This window comes from Corvus brachyrhynchos, unplaced genomic scaffold, assembly GCF_000691975.1.
Source record: "Corvus brachyrhynchos isolate BGI_N302 unplaced genomic scaffold, ASM69197v1 scaffold522, whole genome shotgun sequence".
Lineage (NCBI taxonomy): Eukaryota > Metazoa > Chordata > Aves > Passeriformes > Corvidae > Corvus > Corvus brachyrhynchos.
Genome location: NW_008236649.1, coordinates 914,261 through 941,663, shown reverse-complemented (window position 1 = coordinate 941,663; position 27,403 = coordinate 914,261). Strand labels below are relative to the sequence as shown.

The 27,403-nt window shown below is 51.5% G+C and overlaps 1 protein-coding gene across 24 annotated transcripts in view; it reads left to right on the top strand.

Annotated features, from left to right (window-relative positions):
- The first annotated feature begins 9,634 nt into the window (after window positions 1-9,634).
- The window catches only part of CACNA1G (calcium voltage-gated channel subunit alpha1 G), a 102,175-nt gene continuing 84,406 nt past the window's right edge, over window positions 9,635-27,403 (top strand). For 18 of the 24 annotated variants that reach the window (XR_001859544.1, XM_017726802.1, XM_017726813.1 and 15 more), the window contains exons 1-7: window positions 9,726-9,818; window positions 10,313-10,446; window positions 20,054-20,151; window positions 22,131-22,290; window positions 24,066-24,357; window positions 24,860-24,952; window positions 26,558-27,368. Coding sequence is in view for 23 of the 24 variants with exons in the window: in XM_017726802.1 (XP_017582291.1) it covers window positions 9,726-9,818; window positions 10,313-10,446; window positions 20,054-20,151; window positions 22,131-22,290; window positions 24,066-24,357; window positions 24,860-24,952; window positions 26,558-27,368 (1,681 nt within the window). In the remaining variant the exon portion in view is untranslated. Of the gene's footprint in view, window positions 9,819-10,312; window positions 10,447-20,053; window positions 20,152-22,130; window positions 22,291-24,065; window positions 24,358-24,859; window positions 24,953-26,557; window positions 27,369-27,403 lie in introns of all 24 variants that reach the window. The other 6 variants (XM_017726818.1, XM_017726816.1, XM_017726815.1 and 3 more) reach the window with 4 other exon arrangements.

Sequence of the window (27,403 nt, the reverse complement as noted above, 5' to 3'; positions counted from 1 at the left end):
TGGCTACTCTGGCAGCCACTCAGCCAGGACTCTGCCTCTCCTCCTGTCTCCCTTTTTCCTCCCCCAAGCCCCACACTGCCCACTTGGAGAGTGCAAAAAGGACAAACCCCAGAGTGTGAGCTTCTCTAGGGGCCTTGGAAGGTGTTTGCCTCGGTGCAGAGATCACGTTTCCCTGCTTGGTGAACGAGAGTGGACGGAAGGTGCTGTGGAATGTCCCCACCCCTATTTGCCTTTTGGGACATCTTGGTGATGACTCTGTGGCTCTGGCAGTGTGGGGTCTGCTGCTGAGGGCTGTGCTGTGCTTTAGGGTGCACACTCTGCCTCTCTGGAGGGTTCCCTCCAGGGCTCCTGCCCCATGCTGTCATTTCCCTGTCTCTCACATTCTGCCCGTGAGCATCCCTTGCCCAGTGTCTGTGGATGAATGGGAATGGGCTGAGTGGAAGGCCGGGGCAGGGTAGAAACAGGTCATGTGTCTGGGATGGAAATGGGGTTGTTTGTTTAGCTTGCTCACCAACATCTCGTCCTCCAAGGTTTACCCTGGCCCTCAGTCAGCAGAAGGAATTCCCTCTCCCTCTACCCAAGATCCAGCTGGGATTGCTGTAGGGAACATGCAGACCAGCTGTAATTTCTGTCTCTCCCTGTGTTCACCAGGTTTCGTGATACTCACTCGGTGCCATCCTGCCATCCACTTGTTTGGGTGATTAGGGATGTGCTGGATTAATCAGCAGAGGTGGTGATGCTCCTGCAGAACTCTTCCATCTCCTGCACTGCTCCCGATGACATTCCCTGCCCTGGATGAATCTTTCATGCACTTGCCTTGTGTCTATTTAATAGGCTGGGATTGGGTTTGAGCTCATATGGGAGTTTGGGGGGCTTGGGGGGCTGCATGCTCCAGCAGGATGTGGCTGGCATGGGAGAGAGTGGTCCCCAGGGTAGAGGTCTGTGGAGGCAGGCAGAGAACCTGTTTCACCTGTGACAGGCAGGGTGCTGATCTTCACAGGGAATATTTCGGCTTCACAGGGAATATTTCGGCTCCACAAGGAATATTTTGGCTTTGCAGGGATGGGCACAGAGTTTTCCTGGCCAAAGGAGGGTTAACCCAGTGTTGGTGGGAGCAGAGAGTGAGCTCGTCAGGGATCATAAGGGAAGCAGAGGAGCTGCCAGGACAATTAGCACAGGCTTGTTCTCCCCAGCATGTCCCTGGGATGCAGTGGGACTGTAATCAGCCTGTCACTTCCCTGGCTTTATTAATACATTGATTTTTGGAGGTTTTGGCTCCGTGCAGTGTGGTGCCTGCCAGCCAAGCCTCTGCGGGAAGCGGGGGTTCAAGGTGGCACGTCTCCGGGCATGGCAATGCCTCATTTTGGAAGCTGTTCGGGCTTCTTCCTTGGGGACTGATGGTGGAGGAGGAGGAGGAGGAGGAGAGACATCCCCTCCATCTGTGCGCTGCCCTAGGAAGGGATTTAAATCACAGGTTTGCAAAAAAGAGGAAATGTGCCTGATTTGCTCAGGCTTTGAAGCCTGCAGGAGCCTCCTGACGATGCTCCCCTTCCCGCTTCAGGCAGGTCTGGCTCACAGGGGATCTCCTTCCCTGGCCAAGGAGCCAGGCACTGTCAGCTACTGCCTCCATCCTGGGGCTGGGGCAGCAGCAAGGACCAGGCTGTGCTCCTGCAGCTCCCAGTGAGCGCAGGCAGGAGAGTTTCTGTTCCCAGGGTCAGTACCCTGCATCTCATCTACTCTCTGCTCCAGCAGCAGAGGGTGAGAGATGCTCTTCAAGGAATTACATCAATATTAAAATATAAATAAATAAACATAGATAAAAAATTTATGTAGGTATACATGCTTAGGACTAGTTTTATCCTCATCCAGCTTCCCGTGAGTCTGGGAACTCCTCCTCCCTGTCCTGTCATTCTTTCCCACTCCAGCGTGAACTTGCCTGACCAGCACAACCTCCTTGGCACGGCAGTCCTGATGCCACACGTGTGGCCATGCAGAGCCATCCCTTCAATTCCTTCATTTTGCCAACTGTTACATAAATCTGCTTTTATACTGAACTTGTGGACGTCACTGGAGCTCTGTCCATACCCATAACATCACTGTTTCCATGGGAACCAGCGTACTTCCAAGGGGGAAAAAGTAGAAGGAGACTAAAAAAAGGACAAAGAAGGAACAAAATAAGACAAATATGTGACATATCCCAACTATGTGTCGGTGTAGGATGTTACAAAGATTTCACTGCAACTTGTTTAGGCAGCCTTGCATAACAGTTTTTGTCTTGTGTGTAGCAGCAAGCAGAATCAGGGATGGCAGAAACTTAATAGTATCCCAAATATCCGGAGCCCCTTAGTGAGGAAGAGGTGCCTCTGGCAGCTCTGCACGAGGTGTGAGCAGCAGGGGAAGATGCATCTGCCTGTGCTGCAGCATTTCCCTGGGTTTCCGTGGGTGCTCCTCCGTCCTGGAGCGTGGCTGGGGCTGTGCATTGTGAGGGGTGGCACTGCTGGGTGCCATGGATGTGTCCTGAAGAGCAACTGGCACTGCTGAGCTTTAGGGGCAGGTGTTATTAAGGGACAGCTTACAGTGAGTGAGTTTAAATATAAATATTTGGGGGTTTAGTGTCCATCCACTGTGCACTTTATAAGGTGTGGTGGGAGAAAAGGTCTTAAATAAGTTACTGAGCCTCAGCAATGGCTTTGGCATATTGAGGGTATTTTAACTGGTAGCCCCGGCCTCCCTGTGGAAGAGCTGGCCATTAGGAAGGATTTTACTGTTCAGGACAACATCTTTGTTAATGCCACGTGTGAAGCTGCTGGGAGGGAGCCCATCCCCTGGCTCTGTCACGAGAGGTGATGCCTGGTGCAGAGGCTGAGCCAGGAGCTGGGAGAGACAGGTCTGGGAAGAGGATGAGGACACGCTCCCACCTCTGCAGCCCCACTCTGGTGGGGTGAATGGGAGGAGAGCCTGTCCCTGGGCCACCTGGCTGAAGGTGCCAAGCTGTTGGGAGAAGGAGTTTGGGGGAAGTTGAAGCTTCTGCAGAGCTCAGCTTGGGTGAGTGAGGCTTCACCTTCTTCTCTTCTGCTCTTCCCTCCAAGAGAGGCAGAGCAGTGGGAGCTGGGGTCCCAGCACATGGCATTGGCTGGTGAAAGAGCTGGTGAGCTCCATGGGGCTCCCACCTGACCCATCTTGCTGGACCAGGGCTGGGGGCCACTCACTGACCCTTGCACAGGTTCATTTCTTTTGGTCACTGCCCTTGTTGCTGAAACAAGCGCAAGGAGGAGAGGAGGACTGGGATGAGAAGCCAAAAAAAATTCAGCCTAAAGTGCTTTTGCTTGACATTTTATTACTTTATATTATATTATTTTATATTATATTTATTTTATTAAAGCACCCATCCTTGCAGATGCTGGTCCCAGGGCCGGGCTGCCAGCAGCTGAGCCCTCCCAGCTCAGGAGTTAATTGCAAGCGATATGTAGGGCTTTTCTTAAAAGCTCCAGCTCCTGAAGTTTGGAGATTATGCAAGCCACTCAGCTCGCAGGATTTTTTTATCTTCTTTTTTTTTCTCTCTTTAAGCAATAAGATTTTAAACCCTTTTGGTTGCTGGGAAAAAAACCCTTCAAGTACAAACCTAAAAGGTTACGAGGAAACAATTCCGAAACAGTAAGACAAATAACAACCTCAACAGGGTTTAAATTCTTCTTTTTTTGACCAAACAACCTTTTTGGTCACTCTTCATCCCCTCTAAATACAGCATCATTCTTTGCCTCATCACCTGGGTGGCTGAACAGGGCTCTTCCACACTGCTGATCAAATCCTACCTCTCCCTTCAGAGGTGGCTGCATCTCACAGGCAGAGGAAAGCATCTCCGCCTGCAGCTGACAGTGCTGATTCTAAGTCCTTGGGAGAAGGATGATAAGATGATTGCTCCCTGAAATCCCTCTTTTCCTCCACTTTCAGGCTTTACAATCCCTGTTATGTGTTACTGGGCCATTGGGGACTCCGTGGTCCTGCCTTTCCTGGCAGAGGGAAGCAGCCAGCGGTGCATCCCTTTGAACATCTGCAAGCCAAAATGAATTAGAGATGACATTTCCAAAAACACTGCCATGAATTATTGCCCTGTTTTGGTTTCCCAGGTTTAATTGTGAAGCTGCATGAATTAAAAGAACCTCCTGGGTCTGTCTGCGCTGGGAGGGAAGCGGTTTTGAAGAGCTGCAGAGCAGTGACGAGACAGGGATGCTCCTGCCTGGCTTTTTCCCGGCTCAGAGCTTGTGGATGGGGATATGCCAGGCTCAGTGGGGTCATGCCAGCTCCTGGCAGTGTGTCCTCAGCCTGCCAGCTGCAGTGACCCAGGATAGGGCAGACGCGGTGGAAATGGAAACACTCTCTGAGCAGTGCTTGAATTTTTAAACCCCTTTGTGCAGCCCCACCGGAGGAGCCTCTCAGCTTTGCTTTCCAGGAATGCGCTGCCGATGGGACTCTCCTGGCACAAATCCCTGCGGAGCGCAGGGCAGGAGGCAAGTGCTCCATCACACGTGTGCCGTGAGCGTGCCGGGGCTGCTGTGCCTGCAGCGGCTTTTCCATCCTGCCAGGGAAAAGCAGGTCTGCTGCTGCTGCTGGGGTGCTGTGACGCTGCAGGAAGGGCTGTAAACCTGCAGCATCTTCCCTGCTTCATCCTGTGCTTGTGCCCCTCGGAGGGATGGGAGGGACCAGGCCTGGAAAAGCATCTGGGAGGGCAAAGCTGTGGAGCAGAGACCATGTTACAGTGACACTGGGGGCAGATCCCTGCCAGGGCTCGGCTGCAGGTTGGGGAAGTGGATTCACTGGGTGGAGATACTTTGAGAGCACCTCTAGCATTGCTGCATCCACGGAGGTGGAAATGCTTCCTGCAAATGCAGAAAACGAAATACAGAGGCCGGTCTTGCTTTCAAAGGAATATGGTAGGGAAAAAAAAAATCTAATTAAATGTCCAGGATTGTGATGGGAATCCTATAACCTTTACCTGGGTATGACATGAAGAGTCTTTTCCTGTTGGCCTGGTGCAGTCAGAGGCGAAGCTGGGAAGGGGTTATTATTTCCATCTGTGAGGCAGATTAATTCTGAGGACTTTTAACTTCCCTTGCAAACAGCCTAAATTAATGTTTTAGGATTTTAGTCCCTGCCTCCTCCCACCCCCCCAAAGGCCAGGCCCTGGAAGTGCCATTATGCTCCTGTCAAAGGGGCTATTTCTGGAATTGATGATATGAATGAAGCCTAAAACTCCACTCTCATTAACGTCTGCAGCTTATCCCGGTGTCACTCCTAAGCTGGTGGGACTTGGTGACACTGCAGGGGAAGGCTGTCATTTCAACCCAATTTTCACATCACATTTGCACAAAAATTTCCAGGCCTTGCCAGCGCTTTCCACACATTTGTCAAATCCCAGCCGCTGTCCCAGTGAGTGAAGGCTTCTCCCGGCACAGAAGTGATGGCTGTGGGTGCTGATGGGGGACTTGGTCCTGGATGTGATCTCTGGGTCTGAACAACTACTCCTTGCCCTAAAAAACAGGCAGCAGACAGAGCCCTGTGTCACCTGGCCGGATCCAGGGGGTTTGATGCATTCCTATGGTTGAGTTTCATTGTGTGGTCCAAACCTGCAGCCCCTGGTGCTGCAGGGCTGCCTCCCGTTGCCCACGGAGCCCTGCTCCCATGTGCTTGCCGGGCGGGTGTGCCACATGTGCTGTCCCACCCCGTCCCACCCCAGCTCCCAGCAGTGGCAGGATGGGCAGCACGTTTCCTTGGAGCTGCTGCTTCGCCAGAGAGTGCTAGGAGGGGTCAGGGAAGGAGAGAGAGGGATGCAGGGAAGGAGGAGAAGGGGAATGGTGGGAGCTACCTGGGAATAGCAAAGCATCAAGGGAAGGAGTAAATATTAATCCCATGGAAGAGTGTGTGTCCCTGCAGAGCATCTCCAAACGCTGCCCGCCGTACTCGGCTCGGTCAGTGGCACATCCAGGGAAACAAACCCCCATCTCTGGGGTGCAGAGGTGCCTGCTCACCCCACCCCCAAGCCAAAGAGCCCACCAGGAGCAGTGCAAGTGCTCCAGCTCCTCGGAGAGAGCCCGGGATGCAGCTGGGCAGAGCATCTCACCTGGTGACCGCTGCCCTCGGGCAGCAGCTCCCGATTTAATTCACTTGCCGGTGAATTTGATCCAAACTCCTGCAACCAAATCATAGTGAGTGTAATGCAATATCTTTCTCTTTTAATTATATTAGGCTGGGTAGTGCTGGATAATTGAATCTGGGGCTCTTGCCTCTTAATTACGGAAGGTCAGGTGCTGTGGAGCACGGGCAGGTGGCACTGGGAGCGCCGGTGGTGGGAAGGGGCTGAGGGCTCTTGCTCTGTGAAAGGGCTCCTTTAGGAACAAGTGAGTGACTTCTGGACATTTTCCTTCTTTTATTCTTTTGTTCTCTTTATCTTATGAATTTTAAGAGTCAGGTTACAACAGAAGTGTTACTGCAATTTTCTGTGTGGTGGAAACAGATTTTTTTTTTAGTTGAAAAGAATCTGTGAGGATTTTGGCTGCCTGCCTTGAGCACATTGATGGTAAAAATGTGGATTTTTAAGAATAAGCTGGGATGAGCAAGTGACCCTGAAAAGTGGTGACTTTCTGACACCCATGGGGTGGGGTGCATGGGGTGATCACCTGTTGTGTGGGCATTAACCCCATTATTAATCCTTTTTCTTTTAAATATCAGTGCTGCTTGGTGTGAGGAGGGGGCAGGACCCTGAGGGCCAGCTCTGCTCCCAGCAAACGTTTATCTCATGCAGTGAGGGCTGTGGGCTCAGCTTGACACTGGGGTGGTGGCAGTGCCACCTCTGCCCCTCCTTTCAAGTATTCTCCTCCTCACCTGAACTGCTGCCCAGGGACCAACACTGTCTCTGGTGCTTCCCCAAAGCCCCTTTGCCCCTTCCCTGCCTGCACTGCAGCAATGAGAAGCATTCAAAAAGGCACCTTCTGCTTTTGCTAATTGAAGAGTTTCCCTTTGTCAGCCTCTGGCTCAAAGGAGGGTCGGTACAAAGCCATAGCCAGCAGCACTTTGTGTGTCTCTGAAAATCCCATTAGCAGAAGAAAGAGCTTGAAGTTTCATTCAGCTGGAAAAAAAAAAAAAAAGAGGGGGAAAAAAAAATAATAACACCCCCCCCCACCTTCTGATCTATCAGCTGCACATTAAAAAAAAAAAAAAAGAGGTGAAAAAAAAAAAAAAACCCCCCCCCCCCCCAACCTTCTGATCTATCAGCTGCACATTAACATACTGCCCTCAGCACTGCTGGGGTGCCTGTCCCGGGAATATTTAATCAGGGTGAAGTGTTATATTGGACTGAAATGTATGTGCTCCAGGGAGTGATGTGCTGATAAGTGGGTCTGCAGTTAAATTTGGGAAAAAAAACCTCTGCCGTCAGCAAATAAACACCCCTCCCGCGCCCTGGGTCCCCCTCCCTCTCCAGGCTGTTTTCCTGCCTGCAGATGTTTGTTCCTGCAAGAGGAGTTGGGGTGTGGGGAGGGCAGCCCTGAGCGGGGGGACAGGATAGGATGGGAGGACCTTCACCATTGGCACGGTGGGCAGCCTGGGGGAGGCTGTGGCTGTGCCAAGATGGGGCGCTGGCCCGGGACAGCGTGTCTTTGGGCAGGTGGGGGCTGCTGGCTGCACCACGGGGACCCTCTTAGGGGTACAGATGTGGTGCTGGTTCCCCAATCTCCCTGCTGGCCACAGCTGGTGCCCTATGTGTGGCAGGCTGTGGCATCTCGGGGGGCTGCAGTCTCCCGGCTTCCCTCCCCTTGCAATCAGTCACCGGTGCCAGTGCCAGCACTATAATGAGTATTGAGGGGCACCTGAGGCTTTGCAGACTGTGGCGTGCCAGGGAAGGACAGGGAGGGTGTCTTTGGTGCCATCCTGGGCTCCTCCATTTCAGCCCTTGCTCGTCCCTCTGTGCTGGACATGGGGCTGTGGTGGGCTTGGCTCTGCTCAGCTGCCCTGGGCCAGCATTAGGGCTGTGCTGGGTCTTGGACAGAGTGGAGATGAGATCAGAGTGGCTCCAAGCTGGTGCCCACCATGGTTGTGTGCCCTTCTCTGCTTGCCCAGGAGTTTGCAGTCTCTAGCTGCCCACTGGGGCAACAGCATCCCCAGCTGGGATGGAGTGTGTGGAGGAGATCCACGTCCAGTGAAGGCTCTTGTCCACTGCCACAGAAGAATTTGAATGGATCTTTGCCTGGCTGGGGAGGTGTCCATCTGTCTCTGCAGGTTTTGATCCAACCAACCTGGCTGCCCTGGGACCTCCTCACTTCGCTGCTGCATATCTTGCACAGTGCATGCAGGTGACATTCCTTCTGTCACCCCTTTGGGATCTTACAGGGTGTTTTCTTTAATTCTTTGTGTTCCCAAGGGCTTTGCAGTTTCTTGCTGGCAGAGCCCTGGACACGGCTGGTTCTGCTGGGGGATCTTCCCAGCCCCTCAAGTTGGAGATTCCCTTCAGGAGCTGCCCCCTCCTCTGTCTGCCCTCCACGGACTATATTTTGGCTAAATATTCCAGCCCATAGCCCCAACTTGACAGTTGGAATGTCTATCCTGATATCCTGTAAACATTTCTCCCGATTAAAAGATCCAGATTGCCGACAACCAAACTGTGACTCAGCCCCATGTGGTTTTCCAGGAATTTGCCCAGGATGGGTGGTGGGAACTGCCAGCCCCAGCCCCGCGTGCCCGGTAGGGAGGCACCTGCTGATTCATCCTCACCTTCCCCTTCCCCAGGCAGATAACGCTACAGCACGAGCTCCCCAACACCACCCGCTGCCGTGTTGCAGTGAAAACTCTCGTCTGACAGGGGCCACGCTTATTTTCCTGGAGCATGGAAGCTGCTGCTGGCACCCAGGCAGGAGCACGGCCCTGCTGCCTGTGGGTTCTGGCAATCGAGAGGGTGTTTCTCATGCTAGGCTGGAAGATAACCCCAGCACCGCATTGAACCAGCGTCTGGATTTCCCATCTCTGTGCTCCAGGCAGCCTGGAAATGCCCCCGGAAGGATGCAGGAATTGGGTACCAGGTTTGAACCATCCCTATGGGGATGTGCTGCAGCAGCACACTTTATTCTGCCCCAAAAGTGCATCCAGCGTCTGTCCCAGCAGCTCAACTCTTTAAAAATTGCTCTGAGAGGCAGGAGGCAGGGTAGGGAATGGGCTCTGCTGGCCCTCACTTAAAGGCTTTTAGGCAGTTCATTAATGGTTTTGGCAGTCTTAATTTGGAGTGGGAATGAAAGTTCAAGCAGTGGCTTCAGGGAAACGCCCCTGGGATAAGCTGTGACATGGTTAATAGAAATTGTAATGTTGTTAAAGTGCTTTTCTGTAAAACGCCAGGAGAGGAAATTGATGGTGTGGGGTTTTTTAGTTTTTTTCTAAAAGTTGATATTGCTCATTTAATTTAATGTTTTAATCCATCACATAAGCACTCAGCACTCTTGCCATGCAACTTCCATTTTAGAATGGTTTTCACATCAGCTGTAGCCACTGATGGCAGCACGGGGAGAACACGTGCAGGGATCTAAACATGCAAACCCAGATAGCGCCTAGCGTGGGGAAGCTGGTCTGCTCCTGGCCTTAAAGGCCATGGAAACCTTTCCAATTCAGCAGTGGCTTCTCGTGGATACACCTCTGGGTCCATTGCCTCCTTGACGGGTGTGTGCAGGTGGTTTGAGAGGGTCAGCATGCTGGTGATCCTGCTCAACTGCGTGACACTGGGCATGTTCCACCCCTGCGAGGACATCGCCTGCGACTCACCACGCTGCAGGATCCTCCAGGTATGGCCCCGGAGCTGCTGGAAGCTCAAGAGCAGCCTGAGGTTGATGTGGAGAGGGAAGGACTGAGCTGGATCCAGCCATGGTTGCCTTGTGTCCCAGGATGGCAGGTCCTGCCTGCACTGTCTGTCCTGTCAGCACCTGGAAAATGCTGGTTTTGGTGCTGGGATGAGAACACACAGTGCTGTCAGGCAAAACCCCTGCCAGGCTGTGCCAGCCCCAGCCTAGCCAAGCCTTTCTTGGAGTGCTTGGGAAGGCCAACCATCTAGCAGACAGTGAAAGCAGAGGCCAAAATATGCTTGTCCCGTTATCCTGGCACTGTGGGTGCTGTTGGGCCATCTGGGCTGGGAAGAGAGAGGGCTGCTCTCAGCACAGCTTCTTCCCAGGGATTTAGCTTTCAGTGGTGCAAGAGGAGACCTTGCTGGACTCAGGTCTTCTAATTCCCTCCCTTGTGCAAGTGTGCAGGAGCATCCCTCTTCCCTTCCTTTCTTTTGCAGAGCTTTGACGACTTCATCTTTGCCTTCTTTGCTGTGGAAATGATTGTCAAAATGATCGCGCTGGGCATTTTTGGGAAGAAATGCTACCTGGGAGACACGTGGAACCGCCTGGACTTCTTCATCGTCATTGCAGGGTAAGTCTGGGGAGGCAGCTCCTCTTCTTCCTGAGTCTCTCTGTTGTTATTTAAGGCTCTGCTTGGCAAGCACTGGATTTGGGGGAGCAGCTGGTTTGCAGCAGTGAAGGCTGGGGCCAGCTGGGTGTCGGTGCTGTTGGTGTTGTCCATCTCAGCTTCCCAGCAGGGATCACTCCTGAGCTGCAGCTGCCCCTCTGGTGCTCTCAGTAGCTTGAGGGAGAGCTGATGCTCAGCTCACGGAGAGAGCAGGGCAGGGTGACAAAAGTTGTTTGTGGTGGATTTGGACCAGCCTGTGCCCTGGGGCTCCTTGCTGGGCGCTGGGCTTGGCTCTCCTCCCTCCAGCCCACCAAAGGTTTCAGTTTCCATGGCTGGAGTGGGCGGTTGGGAGCACAGAGGGCTGTGCCAGGAAGGATCTTCACTGAAATGCTCACGATTGCCCTCATTATATATATACCTATTTTTTTTCTTGAGGGAAAGCAACCACGTTTGCCTTTCTGAGTGTTTTCCTTTCAGAGGCACCTGGTTTGAGTTAAAGGCTCTTCCAGCACCCGAGAGTCTCCTGGCAGAGGCTGGAAATCCACATGAAAAGTCCTTGGCCAGCGGCCAGCGAGCTGAGTTTCTTTGACACACGAATCTCTTGCTGGCCCTCGCCTCCCCTCCCTGCCTCAAGAGCCCCAAGACCTTTGGGAAAACAGTGGGTTTTTTCCTCTTTTGATAGAGCTAGGGATTGAATTTACTAGATTTTCTTGGAAAGAAGCAGAGGCCCCTCCCAGCTTTTTTTTTCTTGGAAAGAAGCAAAGGCCCCTCCCAGACCTGGCATGGGTTTGGTGTGGCCCAAGAAGGGGCAACACCTTGGTGAGTTTTGCTTTTGGTCCATTGCTGGCCTCACAGGGACATGGCCCATTCCTCTGGCAGTCAGCTGGAAGAAGTAAAACAGAGGTGCCAGGTCTCCCAGTGCATCCTTAGCTTGAAAAATTCATTGCTGCAGAGGTGAAAGATGCAGTGAGCTTCAGACCCAGGAGCTATAATTTTCCCCATAAACCTGTCTTCTGCAGGAGGCCACAATCTCCTGCTTACCAGCCCCACCAGCCTCTGGCTCCTCGGTTTAGGAGAAGGCTCAAAGTTTCCTCCTGAAATGTCTGAACAATGTTAGGGACAGCAGTGACAGGACGTTGGACAAGAAGGGACCACAGGTCCAATCAGGTCTCGGAGGGTTGTAGCAGTGCCAGCAGCACATCCAAGGGCTGGAGCTTGCTAAGCCACCTTTATTTCTTCCGGTTTATTATGTCTTTTACTGGAATTAATTGTGATGAAGAGCCCAACCCAAGCAAGGCCGGACATCCCATCTGGGGAAGCATGGTCACAGATGCTGGGCTGTTCCTGGGGTGCTGCCACCTTCCCCTCCCAGCCTGGTCCTGCCTTTGCCTGTTGAACTTGCAAGGCCTTTGGAGCCAGACTTATCCCTGATGTGCTTCTGTGGGGACTCCACCATGATGGGACCTCCCTCTAGAGGGACACCAGCAGGGACCATCCTTATTCCTATGCCAAAATATCACTTCTCTTTGCTTAAGCGAAGAAATCTCTGCACACCTACTGCACCCAGCCAGGTGTTTGGTGTGTGAGGGTCATCTCCTTCCTGGGCAGAGCCACAGATCCCCACCCTGCAGCAGCTGCTCCCCCACCCCTGACATGCAGAGACGTTTTTTTGCTGCAGAGGTTTTTTGCAGCATGGCAGCCTGACCCTCTCGTGCCTTCTGCCAGGTCAGCTTTGCCTCTCACTAAGTGATGGCTCTTTCCTCCACGTGCATGAACTGTTCCCATCTGGGTCCCGTCAAAATCAATTTGGCTGGCAAAGGATCGAACGGGATTTAAATATAAAACAGCCTCTCCTCCCCCAGCACTGGCTTTCTCTGCTCCCTTTTGCGCCCTTGTGCTCTCCTCCAACCCTAGCCCATCCATCCTGAAGTGCTGCATCCTACTCAGAGCATTGCTTCAATCCTGGAGGGCCTGCTGAGTGCCGGGGAAAGCCAAAGGGGCTGCAGGAATGGGCCACTGCTGTAGCAGAGAAAAAAGTAAGGGACTCAAGCCCTTAGTAAGATCTAAGATATAGGTAAAAAACGCCGTAAGGGATAAGGGATAAAAGAGCTGCAGGGTCAAATCCCAACCAGACAGAGGGAAGTTCTTTAGGTAGCCCTTAGTGCAGCTCTTTGGTTCCCAGACAGGGCAAATTACCCCAATGAGCTCCCAGCCCGTGGTGCTCACAGCAGAGCACAGGAGCAAGGGAGGAGCTGAACCCTGCGTGGAGAAATTCTGCACCTGAGCAGGTGTCAGGAAAGAGGCCAGAGCCAAACTGGGGCCCTGGAGAGGATGTGCCAGGGCAATCCTGACAACCCAGCTGGGTTTGCTTAGATACCAGATAAAGCGAGTCACGTGTTTTATGGAGGTCTCACATAAGGGCCTCAACCAGGCTCCCCAGCGAAATGCCAGGGGAGGAGACTGAGGTTTCCATGTGGTCCAGGTGACCACAATGGAGCAACTTCAGTTTTGTCTTCACATTTTTTCTCTGCCTTTTATGTACAAGACACAGAAGGAAGAAAGCAGCAGCAGAGTGTGAGCTCCCCAGTACCCAGCAGGACCCCGAGCTCCTGCTCTCCTGCTTTCCCTGCCACTTCTCTTCCCATGGGCTGCAGAAAATGATGTGAGGGGGGAGGAGAAGCAGCAAACTATGTCTGTGGGGCATCAGGTGGGGAAAGCATGTCATACTGGGGCTGTACACTCCCACGGGCACAGCGTCCGTAGAAATCCTTCCCAGCCGCCCCCAGTTTAGAACAGGCTTCAACCCACACCGCCTCACTCCCCCCCAAAAAACCAAACTTGTGGCATTTTATCTTGCCCATTCTTTGAGAACTTTCTAGACCTGACAGAGGTTATCATTGCGGAGAAGCCTTTTTGTGCATTTTTGCCCCAAATCTGCCTCTTGAAGGGCTGGGAGAGCCTCTTGGATGCTGTCCTTGCTCCTGCTGGCCGCTTCTGTGGGATGCCATTAAGTGCTTCTCAGCTCTGTTAAACTGTCCAGACCAATCTCACGAACTCATGGAGAGTAAATGACTTCTTTGTGACAATGTAATGCAGTTAGTGCTAATTGTAGAGTGTGTAATGTCTGCAACACATCTCTGTAATTACAGTAAAACTTGCCGGAGATGAGAATAGTGCCGCACTATCAAAAGCCTGCTCAGGCAAACACGGCTTTGGCTGCAGGTTATGGAGTTGTGTGGGGAAAAAGGGGATGGAAAAAAAAGTGATGAATGGCATCATTATGTTGCATTATTTTTAGAGGAGGGGATTTGGGGAGTTTGCTTGTGAGAGAACACTCTCAAGGTTAACAGGCATTGCAAGCAGCTCTTGCCCTCTAAATATGACTCGATATAATTTTGACCTCTCCCAGCATAAGACACAGATGTATTGAGGATGGATGCTTGTTTACATCCCAAAATATGCAGAAGTGGTTTCTGTTTGATGCTGACTGAGGCTTGGGCTGATGAGCCAGAGCTGTGGGATGGAGATGTGCCCTGGCTTGGTGTCTCCCTGGCCACTGTAGGACCCAGCATCCACTGTCTTCCCAGCAGGGCACAGGGACATCTCCTCTGCTCAGTCCATGGGAAGAGGGTAGCCACAGACTGAGATCTCCCTTCTGCTCAGCTGAAGCCAGCCCTAGCCCCACACGTTGCTGCAGCCCCAGCAGCTTGCAGGACAACAGCTTGTTCTGGCTTTGTTCAGATAAGGACTTCCATGGACCTCTGCATCCGTGTAGATTGAAATAGGCTTTAAGCCATCCTCATCAAAAAACCCCATGGTGTGATTTTGGAGTTACCCTGTGCAGGGCCAGGAGCTAGGATTTGATCTTTGTGGTTCCCTTCCAGCTCAGGAGATTTCATGGTTCTATTCTATAATTCTAACCTCAAAACAACAAAAATCCCTAATGGTTTATTGCTTTCCCATGAGAAAGCTTTACACCAGGGGATAATTTGGAGCTGTAAGAGCTCACGGGGTTCCTCTCTGCCTTCCTGTGCCCACGTTCTGCTCCCCACTGAGCAGGGCTGTGCATCATCCCCTGTTTGAGCTGTGTGGGTCTGTGGTTACTCCGGGCTCAGTCAGTTGTTTGGCCAAGACTGAGGAGTCCTGTTTGTGCTTTGCTCATTGTAATGGTAACGAGCCTCTTCAAAGACTTTGTAGGAAAGTTAAACACTTCTGGAATATTTCGCTTACGACTGAAGAGGAGCTGGGGCTGGAGGTGGTTGGCAGCCTGCTTTATTCAGGAACAGACACCACTTCTTTCTCTCTTTGCTTCCTGAACATTTCTAATGTTTGTTATATTTTTTTTCTCCCTCTGTTGAAGGCTGTATTAAACAGTGAGCTCCACTGAAGCCTTCATAAACAACCTTTAAGGATGTCTTTCTCCCTCCTGGTTTTGAGCGCTGAATTTCAGGGATGAAATAGGCTGCAGGAAGCCCTGTTGTGTTCATAGGTGACAGGAGAGAAAGAGATGCCGCAGCCCCCACTCCATCCCTGCTCCATCTAAACCTGGATGGGGTCTGAAGAGCTCTTTAGTTCAGAAATTGGAATGAGGGCTATGGTGCCAGACGGGTCTCTGTGGGGAGCTGTGATCCCATGGCTGCAGCAGCCAGAGCAAGATCCCTGCTGAGTGCTCTGGAGGAAGCTTCCAGCATGTGGCCTTCACCCCGCAGCGCCTGATCGCTCCACAGGCAGGCAGGGCTCCTCTGAAGGGCATTTTATCTGTACAAAGCTGATCAAGGGGCTGTTTCAGCCCCCTGGTTCAGACACAGGGAAGAAAGAGCTGGTGTGGGACTGCCTACAGGAGCCCCTGCTGCAGCCTCCCACTGCAAAGGCTGTTCTTCCCCCATATATTACTCTCTTCATCCCTTAAAAACAAAACTAACAGGGAGGCAGGATGAATGCTGCTTTTTCATCCCCTCTGCCTCTGTTGAGCCCTCTGATCTGAGGAACAGCGCATGGGGACGTGGCAGCAGTGCCCTCTGTGCTGCCTGGGCACCCCGAGCGAGCACAGGGGGGTAATTGCCCGTGTAAGAGGCTGATTTGCACACGCAATTACCCAATGTGCAGCCACTGCCGCAGCCACAGCCCCTCTGGGCAGCAGGGAAAGCTGCACCAAACCTGCTCCCAGGAGTCTGGCCCTTTCCTGGGCTTTCCAGGGTGGATGTGAGTGTCCTGGAAACTAAGAGCCTTCTCTGTGGCCACACCATGTCCTGACTAATCCCAAATTAGGTGCTTTCTGCTCTGAGCAGAAGTGCCAGAACAACATCAAGCCAACACTCGTCATCACGAACCTCCAGGAATTCGGTATCTGGGGCTGAGCTGTGCAATTTAATGTTTTAAGTTACTTTTGGGTGGATAAAGGGTAGCCAAGACCTGGGCACTGATGAAATCCATGGCTGTGGATGCTCTGTGCTCTGTGCTGCCTTCCCACAGCCTTTGGAGCAGAGCATCCCGAACGAGCTGCATCCCTGACTCACAGAAACCTGCTGGGTAAAAGAAAGCCCTCAGCAGTCTCCCTCGCAGCTGAGCTGACTCAAATCCACCTGTGAAAAGCCTGGGTTTTTTTTTTAAGTTTTAGGACTTTTAAAAAGGTAATTCTTTAGTTTCTTTCAGTTCTTCAGCTGAACTTGCTGCTGCTTCAAAAGCCTCATTAGTCAAGTGTCCTGGCTGGGACACATGGTGCAGCTGGATCCAGCAGGCTGCAGGGTTCATGCTCTCTGTGTGCTATTCTTTTTCTTCTGTTCAGCTTGATTGAAATGAGTATTTTTAAAATTAAGCAACACCCACGAATGCGGTGAGACTCGCAAGGCTCCAAACGCAGCCCCTGAGTGAAAGCAGAGCACAAGCAAGCTGGCGAGAGCCAGGGGGAAATTTCATTCCAGCTTTCTGAAGATACAGCGCCGCCTAAATAATTTCTCCTTGTCTTTTCCAGCACTGATGGCTTAACATCACCCACTGATGGCTGTGCTTTGTAGATAAAGGGTGTCTATATGCCCAGTTTTGGAAGCTTTTTAACGCTGAATAAATCTCAGCCTATCTCTCCCTGGCAGTGCAGGGCTCTGAGTGTGCAGGGGGTGGGCAGCTCTCGGGAGTGGCCCTGCCTGCAGCCACTGCTGCTTTGCCACCGGCTCCTCGTGTGACCTTGGTCACATCCCCTGGCTGTGCAGCATCCCCAGCACCCAGCTGTGAAAGGGGAGAGTTCAAGCTTTCCTTGGAAAGCGCCCTCAGCAGAAACTCTCTGTGTGGCTCTGCTGGGTTTTCACAACATCTTCTACTTCTTGAGCAGGGGTGATCCCGGGGATTGGAGCAGAGTCAGGGCTGAGAGCAGGGTGTCTGAGAAGCGGTGCTGGCTAGGTGTGAGAAGGGCTTTGCTGGAATTTCTGTGCTCTGTTAGAGGCTCTCTGGGTAAGCAGAGCCCCTTGAACCCTTCCTGTGATGCCCTGAGCATCACTTTTGAAAGCCCTTTACCTCAGGGTTGCTGCCTGGCATTGCACTCAGGAAATCCTTCCCAGTGCTTTGGGTTTTACATGAGAGAAACCCCAGCATGCTCCAACTCACTGTCTCCAGGCAGAATAGGAATGACTTTCACCTGCCTGGTCCATCCTGAGCCATCCCTTTTGCCTGTCAGCTGAGCCTTGGGAGTTTTCCTGCTTGGAGAAGCGTTTGCCAAAGGTTTGCATCAGCTCCCTCTCTGCATCCCACCACCAGCCCGTTGTACGTCTGGCTTTGCAGATGCTCCACTTTTATTCTTAGAAAGTCCTAAATATTTCCGCTTTCCTTCTGAATAACTCCAGCGATCGGGGGTTGCTGATCACTCTGACGAGCTGTGAATCCATCCTATTTAATGCTGAGTTTCTCTCTGAGCCTTTAACTTGGCTGGGCACCAGGTCGGTGGCGGCAGCGCTGACAGGCATCGCGCCTTCCCCTCTGAGCAGAGATGACATTTGAATTGAAGCTTCATCAAGAGCCTTTTACACTGCAGATTTCCAATGCATAAATGCTATATATGCTGGTAAATGTACCTGTCACCTCACCAGCTGGTGACATCCTGACATTTGCTCTCCCTGGGTATCTTCCCTTGCCAGGGATGCAGATTGATTCTTCCCGTGCTTCCCCTTGCCTTGGGAAGTGACCTTAGAGCTGGGGACTGGTGGTGTTCTCACAGGACTTGCTCTTTAGTGACTGAACTCTACTGACATTTTTTTCTCCAATACTGGGTTCTCTCAAGGCACTTGAGCTGTTGGTTACCAGCAAGGTGTGGACCCTGTAGTCTGGGGCTGGGGCTGAGCTTGGCAGTGCTGTAACACCAGTTCTGGTAGCCATGTCCAGCAACAGGGGCAGGAGACCACCTTCTTTCTCTTGGCCTTGGTGTTCAAGTGTTTGCTCAAGCTTCTGGGTTGTTGTTTGGCTTGTTCCTTTAAATTTGGCATTATAATTGTTCTTTAATGAATTAAATCAAAATGCATTTTACAGCACGTCCTTTGCAGCTTACAAGCACTCACATCTCTGGAAGTGCGTCTGGAGCTGTCATTAATCAGAAAATGATTTGTCTTGGTGCAAGTAACCGTGTGCTGCTCTGAATTTTGCTGGCAGCCTCTGTTTTAATAATGGATGAAAGGAAAGCTGTGTGTTTGGTATGGGCTTTTAACCTGAATATTGCTAACCATACAGAAATCTTTTTGAACAGCGAGTGAAACTTGACAGCCATGACAGCCAGGGAAACCACTGCCCCTCTCCTCACCTTAGCCAAAGCTTGCCCAGTGCAGGGAGTCCTGTGCACTGAGGAAGGGGCTGGTTTTCTACCCCCAGGGCAGGTGGGATTTTGTGAACACACTGCCTTCCTTTTTGGTCAGAGGCTGAGAACAAATTTGTAGTATCCATATGTGCCTGTCCAACCTCCATCTCCTGGGACTGTCCCATTGCTGTGGGGGTCAGCTAAACAGAGAGGAATATGTTGAGGTTATTTTCATCTTAGTTATAGTTTGATCATCATGATCATTCTCGTTAGAGCCTATCAGGTAAAGCCTCACTGCATTAAACATGGAGTTGTTTATTTGGGGGCTGGAAGGGGAGTCTTCTCCCCCCTGGGTGCCCCTCACCTGCTGGAGGACAGGAGGGAGAAGAGTGGGTTTGGCTGATAGCAGCAAGAGCAGAAGCCTCCAGTGTGCTGCAGCCATGGCAAACCCAACACAGCACTGATGGATCCTGTGGGATTTCCAGCAGGGAGGGAAGGGACAGCACTGATGCCTTTGCGCAAAGAGCGACCAAAACTTCCTCCAGAAACTTGATGCCTAATCAGGTGAGATTAATTCAGACCAGGGCAAGTGTGGAGGAAGGTTGTAACTGTGAAGCAGAGAGCCTGTGTGTGAGATGGGGCTGGAAGAACTTGATTTGTTTGACTTTGCAAAATCAAGGCTGAGAGGAGATGTGATTTGTCCTCTGTAAATACATGGGTAGGTAAACATCAGAGACAAATAACAGCTCGAGAAGCTACTTAAACGACAGTGCTGCCATAAGAACAGATGTAAATGAGCTTGTCCTGAATACATGCAGGCTGGAAGTTAGGCTTCTAGCCATCAGAGTTGGAGGGAGGGAACCACCCACCTTGTTTGGAGATGGAACTTGATAATTTTCGGAAGAAATTAATATCCTGTGGCTGCCTGTGGCAGTGGGAGCCCGACTGCGTGGGGAGCCTCAGGGTTGTGTCCCTTGACTTTGCCTGGCTCTGCCTCTTCAAGAATATTCTGGGCAGAACTCTTGGATCTTCCCACAGCCAGAGAGCAAAGTCCTGGAGGTGTTGTGACTGAGGACTCTGTTGTGCTTGAGCAAAGGTGCCATGAGAAGAGTCAGAAGTGCTGGGGCACCCCAGGGACTTGCAGCCATCCAGGTGCATCCTACGACTAAGTCCTGGGGATGTTGCTGCTCCATGTCCTGAGCAGGCTCTACCAGACAGTGGGAGCATGGGAGGTTCCTTGGTCCATGTTTGCCCCATTTTTAATCTGCAAGTGTCACCAGTTTTGTTCCCACCTGCCAAGGGTCTCTGCTGGGCAGAGGTAGCAGAGCTCAGTGTCCTGTGCTGCTCATCTTCTGTGGCCCACAGAGGGGTCTGCACCAGGAGGTGTTCTTCCTTTCAGGACTGTGGTGGTGCTCAGCACAACAAACTGGGATTCATTACAGTATCTGTAAAATTGTTAAAAACAGGGCTATGCCTGGAAATTTCCCCTCTGGAGCGTGCAGGGATTTTCAGAAGCTTCTGCCTGGCCCCGTGCAAAAAGAGGCCCAAAGCAGATGAGAGAGAGAGAGAGATCTGTGGCTGTGTGAGCTGGTGTATCACATTCCCCCTCATTGACTTTATCCTGATACGCAAACAACCTTTAATTAATTCCTCTGGCAAACTTTCCTGATGGGAGAGACGCAGTAACAAGTCCCTCTGTGAGCGGTTGGCATTTAATGTTTGCTTTATAATGTTTGATAATCTAACATTTCTCCACCGGATCCGTGACACTCCTCAGTGGTTTTGTGTCTTTCTCAGGATGCTGGAGTATTCCCTGGACCTGCAGAACGTCAGCTTCTCAGCCGTCCGCACCGTCCGAGTCCTGCGGCCACTCAGGGCCATTAACAGGGTCCCCAGTAAGTCAGATCCTAATTCCTCCCTGTTGGGGCCAGCTCTCTGGATCCACACCCCAAAGATGGAAGGGCAAACTCAGATGCTTTGATCTTACATCACAGCTCAAACGTTTGCCCAAGCCTGGCAGTGCTGGGTGCTACCACCACTATCTGGGCTCTTTTTGACACCTGTGGCATCAGAGAGGAGTCAATAAGGTATCCAGGACTGTCTTCAGACACCTTCCTTTCTCATCTGAAGAGGGCCTGAGGAGGCTACTAAAGGGCTGCAGGTGATAGGGATTGACTGAGCCAACAGCCTTTGCCAGGCAGTACAGGCAGAGGGGTCTGAGCCATGCTGCTCCCACCCTCCCTGACATGCTCCATCCTCCCCTGGAGAAATTGGGGTGAGGAAGTCTTGTTGTGCATGGAGATAGTCCCCTGGGAAGTGCTGAGGACCCCAGAGCTGGTCCATACAGCCCAAATACATACCATACAGCCCCAACATCTCCAAAGCAGACCTGGGTGGGATGGGCAGTGGCTCTCCAGTCCTGGTTTCTCTCGTCATGGACAAGGGTCTCAGCCCTGCCTGAAGCAGCAGTGGGTGGCATTGCCTGCTGCTGCATGGCAGCCCAGTCCCAGATGGCACTGGCCATCACAAACCCTCCCACTGCCCCGTGCTGGGCAAACCCCAGTGCTCCATGAGAGACACCGAGCCCCGTCCCTCTCGGAGCTGTAGGGATCAGGTATGTTAAGTACAACTGCACCAGAAGCATCCTTCTCCTGGTCCTACAATCCTGCTCATCAAATCCAGCACTGTTTTAGCCAAATTAAATCTGAGTCTGCACGCCCCTATCTGAACTGGCCCAATGCCTTGATGAGAACTAATCAGCTTCAGTTCTCTCTGCTGATGCTGGAAGTGCCTGGGATCTATTTATTTTCCTGCTCCTGACTCTTGAACTTAATCTGGCTTTGCTGCTGATGTTTCAATCATTACAGAAGCTTCAGAATCCTGTTTGCAATGGTTTTTTTTTTATCCCCGCTGCTGAACTGGTGGATAGCTGAATTTATCCACCACTGTCTAACTGGGGATGTAATTCACTTAATGTGTTTTGAAATGCTGGGTAATTTATCTTGTCCTCTCTGCAACGTAGTTACAGTGGGATAGAAATGCAAGGTGGGAAAAATAAAAAATGAGCTTTGTATGATGATCAATGCAGTAACCACAGAAAGTAATTTTAGTTAATTAGGAGTTGATGCAAGGTGGTTGTTCCCCAGTAATGGAGTAGAAGAAAAACCCTGAGAGAGGAGGTGACAGCATCAGGATAAGAGAAAAAAGTCTTCCTGAATATCAAAGTAAAGGGTGCAACAGTAACGCTTTCTTGAGATAAAAGTCAATATAAGCAAGTAAGAGAATGTAGAACATGGGGAAAGAAGGAGAGTGAGAGATGAGCAGAATATTACACGGATGTCAGATTAAATCATTTTTTTGTGTGTAAATGTCAAGTTGAAGTCACCATCAATTTGTCTTTGTTACAGAACTGGCTGTTCCTGAACTTGTGAGAATTAACTGCCAGAGAGAGTCCTGTATATTAAAGAAGTGAGGGCATTTAGGGTAGATGAGGGGAAATAGGGAAGGAAGGGAATTTTGAAATATACTGAGTGGAGAAAAAATACGATTGAGCAAAGTAGAATGTCAGAATTTAATCTGAGGGAAGAAAGGAAACATAATTGCTAGAAAACTTTGGAGAAGAGGACTTGAGCAGGAAAGGTAGGTCTCGTGTCCAGTAGCAAGGCACGAATGAAGGCAAGTGTTCCAGGGGCTTTGGGGGGAAGCCAAAGGGGATGGGAAGCTGTGAGTGTTCACAAGCCACATGTGGGTGATGAGGATGGAAGGAAAAGAATAGAAGGAAATATAGTAGGAAAAGTATCAGTGGAAAGGAAAAGGTCAGGAGGACAGAGCTGGAACAAGAAGATTCAATGTGAGGTTTTCCTCTTTGCCTCAGGTATGCGCATCCTGGTGACGCTGCTTTTGGACACGCTGCCCATGCTGGGGAACGTCCTCCTCCTCTGCTTCTTTGTCTTCTTCATCTTTGGCATTGTGGGAGTCCAGCTGTGGGCAGGTTTGCTCAGGAACCGCTGCTTCCTCCCTGAGAACTTCAGCATGTGAGTCTGTGTGGGCAGCACCAGTGTCTCCCCAGCTTGAGGGAGGCTGTCCCTCCAGGATCTCCTCTGTAAAAAAGCCCTTCTCTTCTGTAAATGCTCCCTGCTCGTAAATGCCACCATCACTCCTGCTTGGGCACACACACAGCAGGAGCAGAGCGAGCTGTGACAATTTGCCATTTGCATTTGCAGGCTGTCCTTAACCCTCAGCTGGCACTTGGGAACCTCTCTGATTGATAAAAGCCTCCAAGAAACCCTCTGAGAATGGGAATTCAGGCTTTCTAAATTCAGCATATCATTAATGTGTGACCTTTTCTGTGTGGAGACGCTCAGGTCTGAATCCCCTTCAGTGGCTGGTGGTGTTTATTGCCATGACTTTTGTAGTCCCACCTAAACCCCCGGAAACGCTGATGGAGCTTCCATGCATTTTTGATGCTAGATACTTTTCAGCCTCAGAGCAAGAGACAGTCTCTATCCCAAAGTGTTAATTTTCACGGATCCCTGAATTTTAAGGCCAAAAAGACTGTTGTGATCAGTTTTCTGGCCTGATGTAGCACTGTTTGGACAGTGGTTGAAGTACCTGATAGCTGATCGCCTCTTCCAGAGTTTCCATGCCTGTTCTACCTACCTGCTTTTTTCACTTCCATCCCTTCAAATGCTTGGAGAAAGGCAGGTGACTGCAAACCCCTGATGGCTCTGCCAAGTTCTGCCACCCCTGACACCTTTCAGTGGATTGCTGACTCCCCAGGGTGGATCTGGCTGGATTCACACCTGGATGGAGGAATCCTACAAGCCCAAAGCCTCTTTCCTGCACACAGCAGGACCATGTTGCTGCTGCTGCTCTGGCCAGGCTGGCATGAGGCACCTTCCAACATCTCCCACCCACCTCCTGATCAACTCCCACCCCTCTTGTAGGTCATGCCCTCGAAGGGTGGCTGGAAGTGCCATTACCAGCACACGTCCCTGTTCAGTAAATGTCAGCAGAGCAGGGGGACAGTTTCACCACTGAGAAAATCCAATAGAGCCACAGGTTTGGGTGCTGTTAAATTGAGCCAGAATTCCAGGGGTTTAGATAGGCTTTGAAGGGTATTACAGACAATTCTGCAGGAATTAACCAGGCTGAACTAGGCTTAAAAATATCTTTGCAAGCTTTAGTGGGAGTCCTGGCAGCATTAAGGAGATAGTGTGTTCAGAGCAAGGAGCCAGTTTCTGGCTGGCCATGGGTTGTTTCATCTCCCTGAAGAGTATTTTTGCCTGGTTTGCTGTGGTAAGGCCACCCTCAGAGGGAATTTAGAGCTTATCTGTGGGCTGAACTGACACGGTGAGATGCATATGAAGGCCCTGTCTCTGGTTTTTAGGAATCTTGAGAGGTCCTTGTACATAGAGTCTCCCTAAACAATTCTCAGCATCTCCAGAAGGACAGGAGATACAGGAGCTTAAACTAACTGATTTCCATCTTACTGCAGCAAAGACATTTCAGAGAAGCCCTGTCACACTGAATCCTTCTCTTAGTCTCCTAAAGTCAAAGCCAAGAGTGCTTCCAGATGGAGTAACTTGTAATAATGCCATCAGAAGGATTGCCAAGGGGTCGAGTGCACTGCCTCAGTTTCTCAAAACCAGCTAGGGACATCAGCTCACCCTGTGGGGCTGCAGTAAATCCAGGGGGATTCCTTCTCTAAAAAATAGCTTCAAGATGCAGAAAAGCTGTGCTGTTACAGCTCCTTGCCAGATTGCCTGCAATTGGTGTGCAAACCCCAGCCCTGTCTGGACTCTTTCAGCCCCTACACGGTGGATTTGGAGCGGTACTACCAGACAGAGAACGAAGATGAAAACCCCTTCATCTGCTCCCAGCCCCGGGAGAACGGGATGCGCTACTGCCGGAGTATCCCAACGCGGAGGGAAGAGGGTCTGGAGTGCACCCTGGATTATTATTCCTATAACGACACCACCAACACGTCTTGTGTGAACTGGAACCAGTACTACACCAACTGCTCTGCTGGGGAGCACAACCCCTTCAAGGGAGCCATCAACTTCGATAACATTGGCTACGCCTGGATCGCGATCTTTCAGGTGAGCCCCGTGTGCCAACTGTCACGAGGTGGGCAAACAGCAGGTCCTGCCCCCAACATGTTCCCAGGGGCTGTTTAATTGCACTCCTGGGGGCTGTTCTGTACTAGTGAGCACTTATATAGTAGTGCACAGGTGCTCAAAGTGTTAGGGATACAATATGATGCCTGTTTCGAGAACGTCTCCACCTCACATGCATGGACAAAACCCTGTGGGCGTGCAGTCAGATGCTGCCCATGCGGGGCAGAGCCTAGAGACTGCTCTTCTCTCTGCAAAATGCACTAGTGGCCCTTAAGTCCCACTGGAAAGGGGCTGGATGCAGCCTGGGCAGCTGGTAATGTGGCTGTTGGCATTGGGAGGAGCAGGATTTGGCTCCTCAGCATCTTGTACTGCACCAAGACCAACTATGGGGTGTCAGACATAACCCAGCTAGAAGAAACATTGCCTGTGCACTTTGTTGTAACTGAGCCTTGAGGAGTTTGTTTTCCCTTCCTGTCTCCACCAGGTCATCACGCTGGAAGGCTGGGTGGACATCATGTACTTTGTCATGGATGCACACTCCTTCTACAACTTCATCTACTTCATCCTCCTGATCATTGTGAGTGGCCTTAGGGGAGCAGGGGGGTCCTCCTGGCCTCTGGAGAGAGCAGAGTGGAGTCACCCAGAGGAACAGGGCAGAGGATGCAGTGAATATAAAAGCTGAAGTAGCAACCAGCCTGCTGGGAGAAACGCAGCTTCCCTACAGAATTGTGCTGCAGCTGCATTTTGCTGCAAACATGAGGAAGGAAAGAAAGATGTGCTCAAGCGGTGGTAGATACACTTCTGTTGTTGGTGCTGCTTCTACTACTTCTCTCCTTGTGCTCCAAGCTTCTCTGTCTTGCTTGCCACCTTGAATTTAAGTTTTAAAGTAGGCAAATGTTACCTGGTCTGTTTTTGAGTGCCAGAAAGGGAAGAGGCTGCCCAAAAATTCCCCCACATTGAAGAACCCATCTGCTGGGTCCTTGGTGCAGTGGGGATGTTTCAGGAAAACAGTCCCAAACTTAAGAGAGCGCATTAAGAAAGGAGGGAAGAGATTACTGCCCACAGCCCACCCACATTTCACAGCATCATCCGAGACCACCCACAAAGGAGCCAACAAAGAGTTTCTGTGGGGTGGGCTTCATGATGGGCTTCATCTATGCAACCAGAATTGTCTACAGTGACTGGCTGAGCTCGTTGTCTAGACTCCCTTTATCGTCAAGGGAGAAAAATAGGTGCTTTAACGGGGTGATTCATCTCCTCTGAAGGTAGACATCCAAAATAAATTAGATGCATTGCAGACTTGATGCGCCTATTTCTCTCTTGACTCTGAAGGATCATTAGGTGCCTCACTCAGATGTAGCTAAGTGAGATGAGTCCTTTTCTTGCTACATAAGTGATCTAAGTCCAGAAAAATAGCTGCACATTGTCAGTTAGGTCATTGTGGGGATTTCTGCTCCTCGTCAAACCAGGACTCAAACCCTGATGAGAACGTAGATGGTTGTTTAGTCCATGATGCTGTTTTCTTCTATTAGCTTCCCCAAGAGAGAAACAAACCCTTGCTCTCAGCCTCCCCAAGATGATGAAGAGGAAGAGCAAGCAGTACTTTTCCAGATGCCATGCGAGTAACGTTAGCAGTGTGTGATAGCCCGTTAGCACGTCAGTAATTCCCTGTGATCCAGGCTGGGCTCTACAGAAGGCAGAACCTCATGAAACCCTGGCTGGAAAGAAAATCTCCAAGCTGTGGGTACAGGCTGCTGATGCCCTTGCGTAACAGTCACCCGCAAATTCCGTTAGCAGGGGAAAGGGATCTGCTCGCAAGCTGCCCACACATTGGCAGAGAAAAACACTCCTATCAGGAAGGCTCAGTGCATTCATCGTAATGCCACTAATTGTGATAATTACAACTGCTGTCTGTGGAGGGAGAAAAACACCATCCTAAAAGAGCAAGAGTTTTTGTCAAAATAATCTTCTCTCATCTTTGATCTCTGACGTCCTCCACGAAGGGCTGGCGTGGGAGTCCCTGGGGTGGGAGCTTGGGGGAGTGAGTCAGCCCGGCCAGTGGTCCCCACTGGGTGACGCAGGGAGTGGGGTTGGCTGGGGTTTGTCCCCCACTCTTTGTGCCCTACAGATCTGTGGGGTGCCACAGCCACACTGAGGTGGCTGATGTCCCCTGTCCCCTTAGGTGGGCTCCTTCTTCATGATCAACCTGTGCCTGGTGGTGATAGCGACACAGTTCTCCGAGACGAAGCAGCGCGAGAGCCAGCTGATGAAGGAGCAGCGTGTGCGCTACCTGTCCAACGCCAGCACCCTCGCCAGCTTCTCAGAGCCAGGCAGCTGCTACGACGAGCTCCTCAAGTACCTGGTTTACATTGCCCGGAAAGGCAGCAAGCAGCTGGTGAAGGCCTACAGGGCGGCAGGCGTGAGGATGGGCTTCCTCAGCAGCCCCACGAGCAAGGCAGGAGCCGAGCGGCACGCCAGGAAGCGCCGGAGCAGGAAGAGATCCTCTGTGCACCACCTCATCCACCACCATCACCACCACCACCACCACTACCACCTGGGCAACGGGAACCTGCGGGCGCCCCGTGCCAGCCCGGAGATCAGCGATGTGGAGACCAGCTCACTGCACAACGGGACCAACCGGCTGATGCTCCCTCCCTCGGCACCCAACTCCCTGGGGGCCCCCAGTGCCTCTCCCAGCAACACCGAGTCTGTGCACAGTATCTACCATGCCGACTGCCACTTCGAGCCGGTGTGCTGCCGGTCGTCCCTGACACAGCCAAGCCTCGGCTTGCCAAGCCCAGAGGGGATCCCCAAGAACATCGTGGGCAGCAAGGTGTACCCCACAGTGCACTCCAGCACCTCCCATGAGATGCTGAAAGAGAAGAACCTGGGGGAGGCAGCAGTGGGTGCTGGGAGCAGCACCTTGACGAGCCTCAACATCCCGCCCGGGCCGTACAGCACCATGCACAAGCTGCTAGAGACACAGAGCACGGGTGAGCCGGGGCTGGTTCTGCATCTGGGGCTGCTC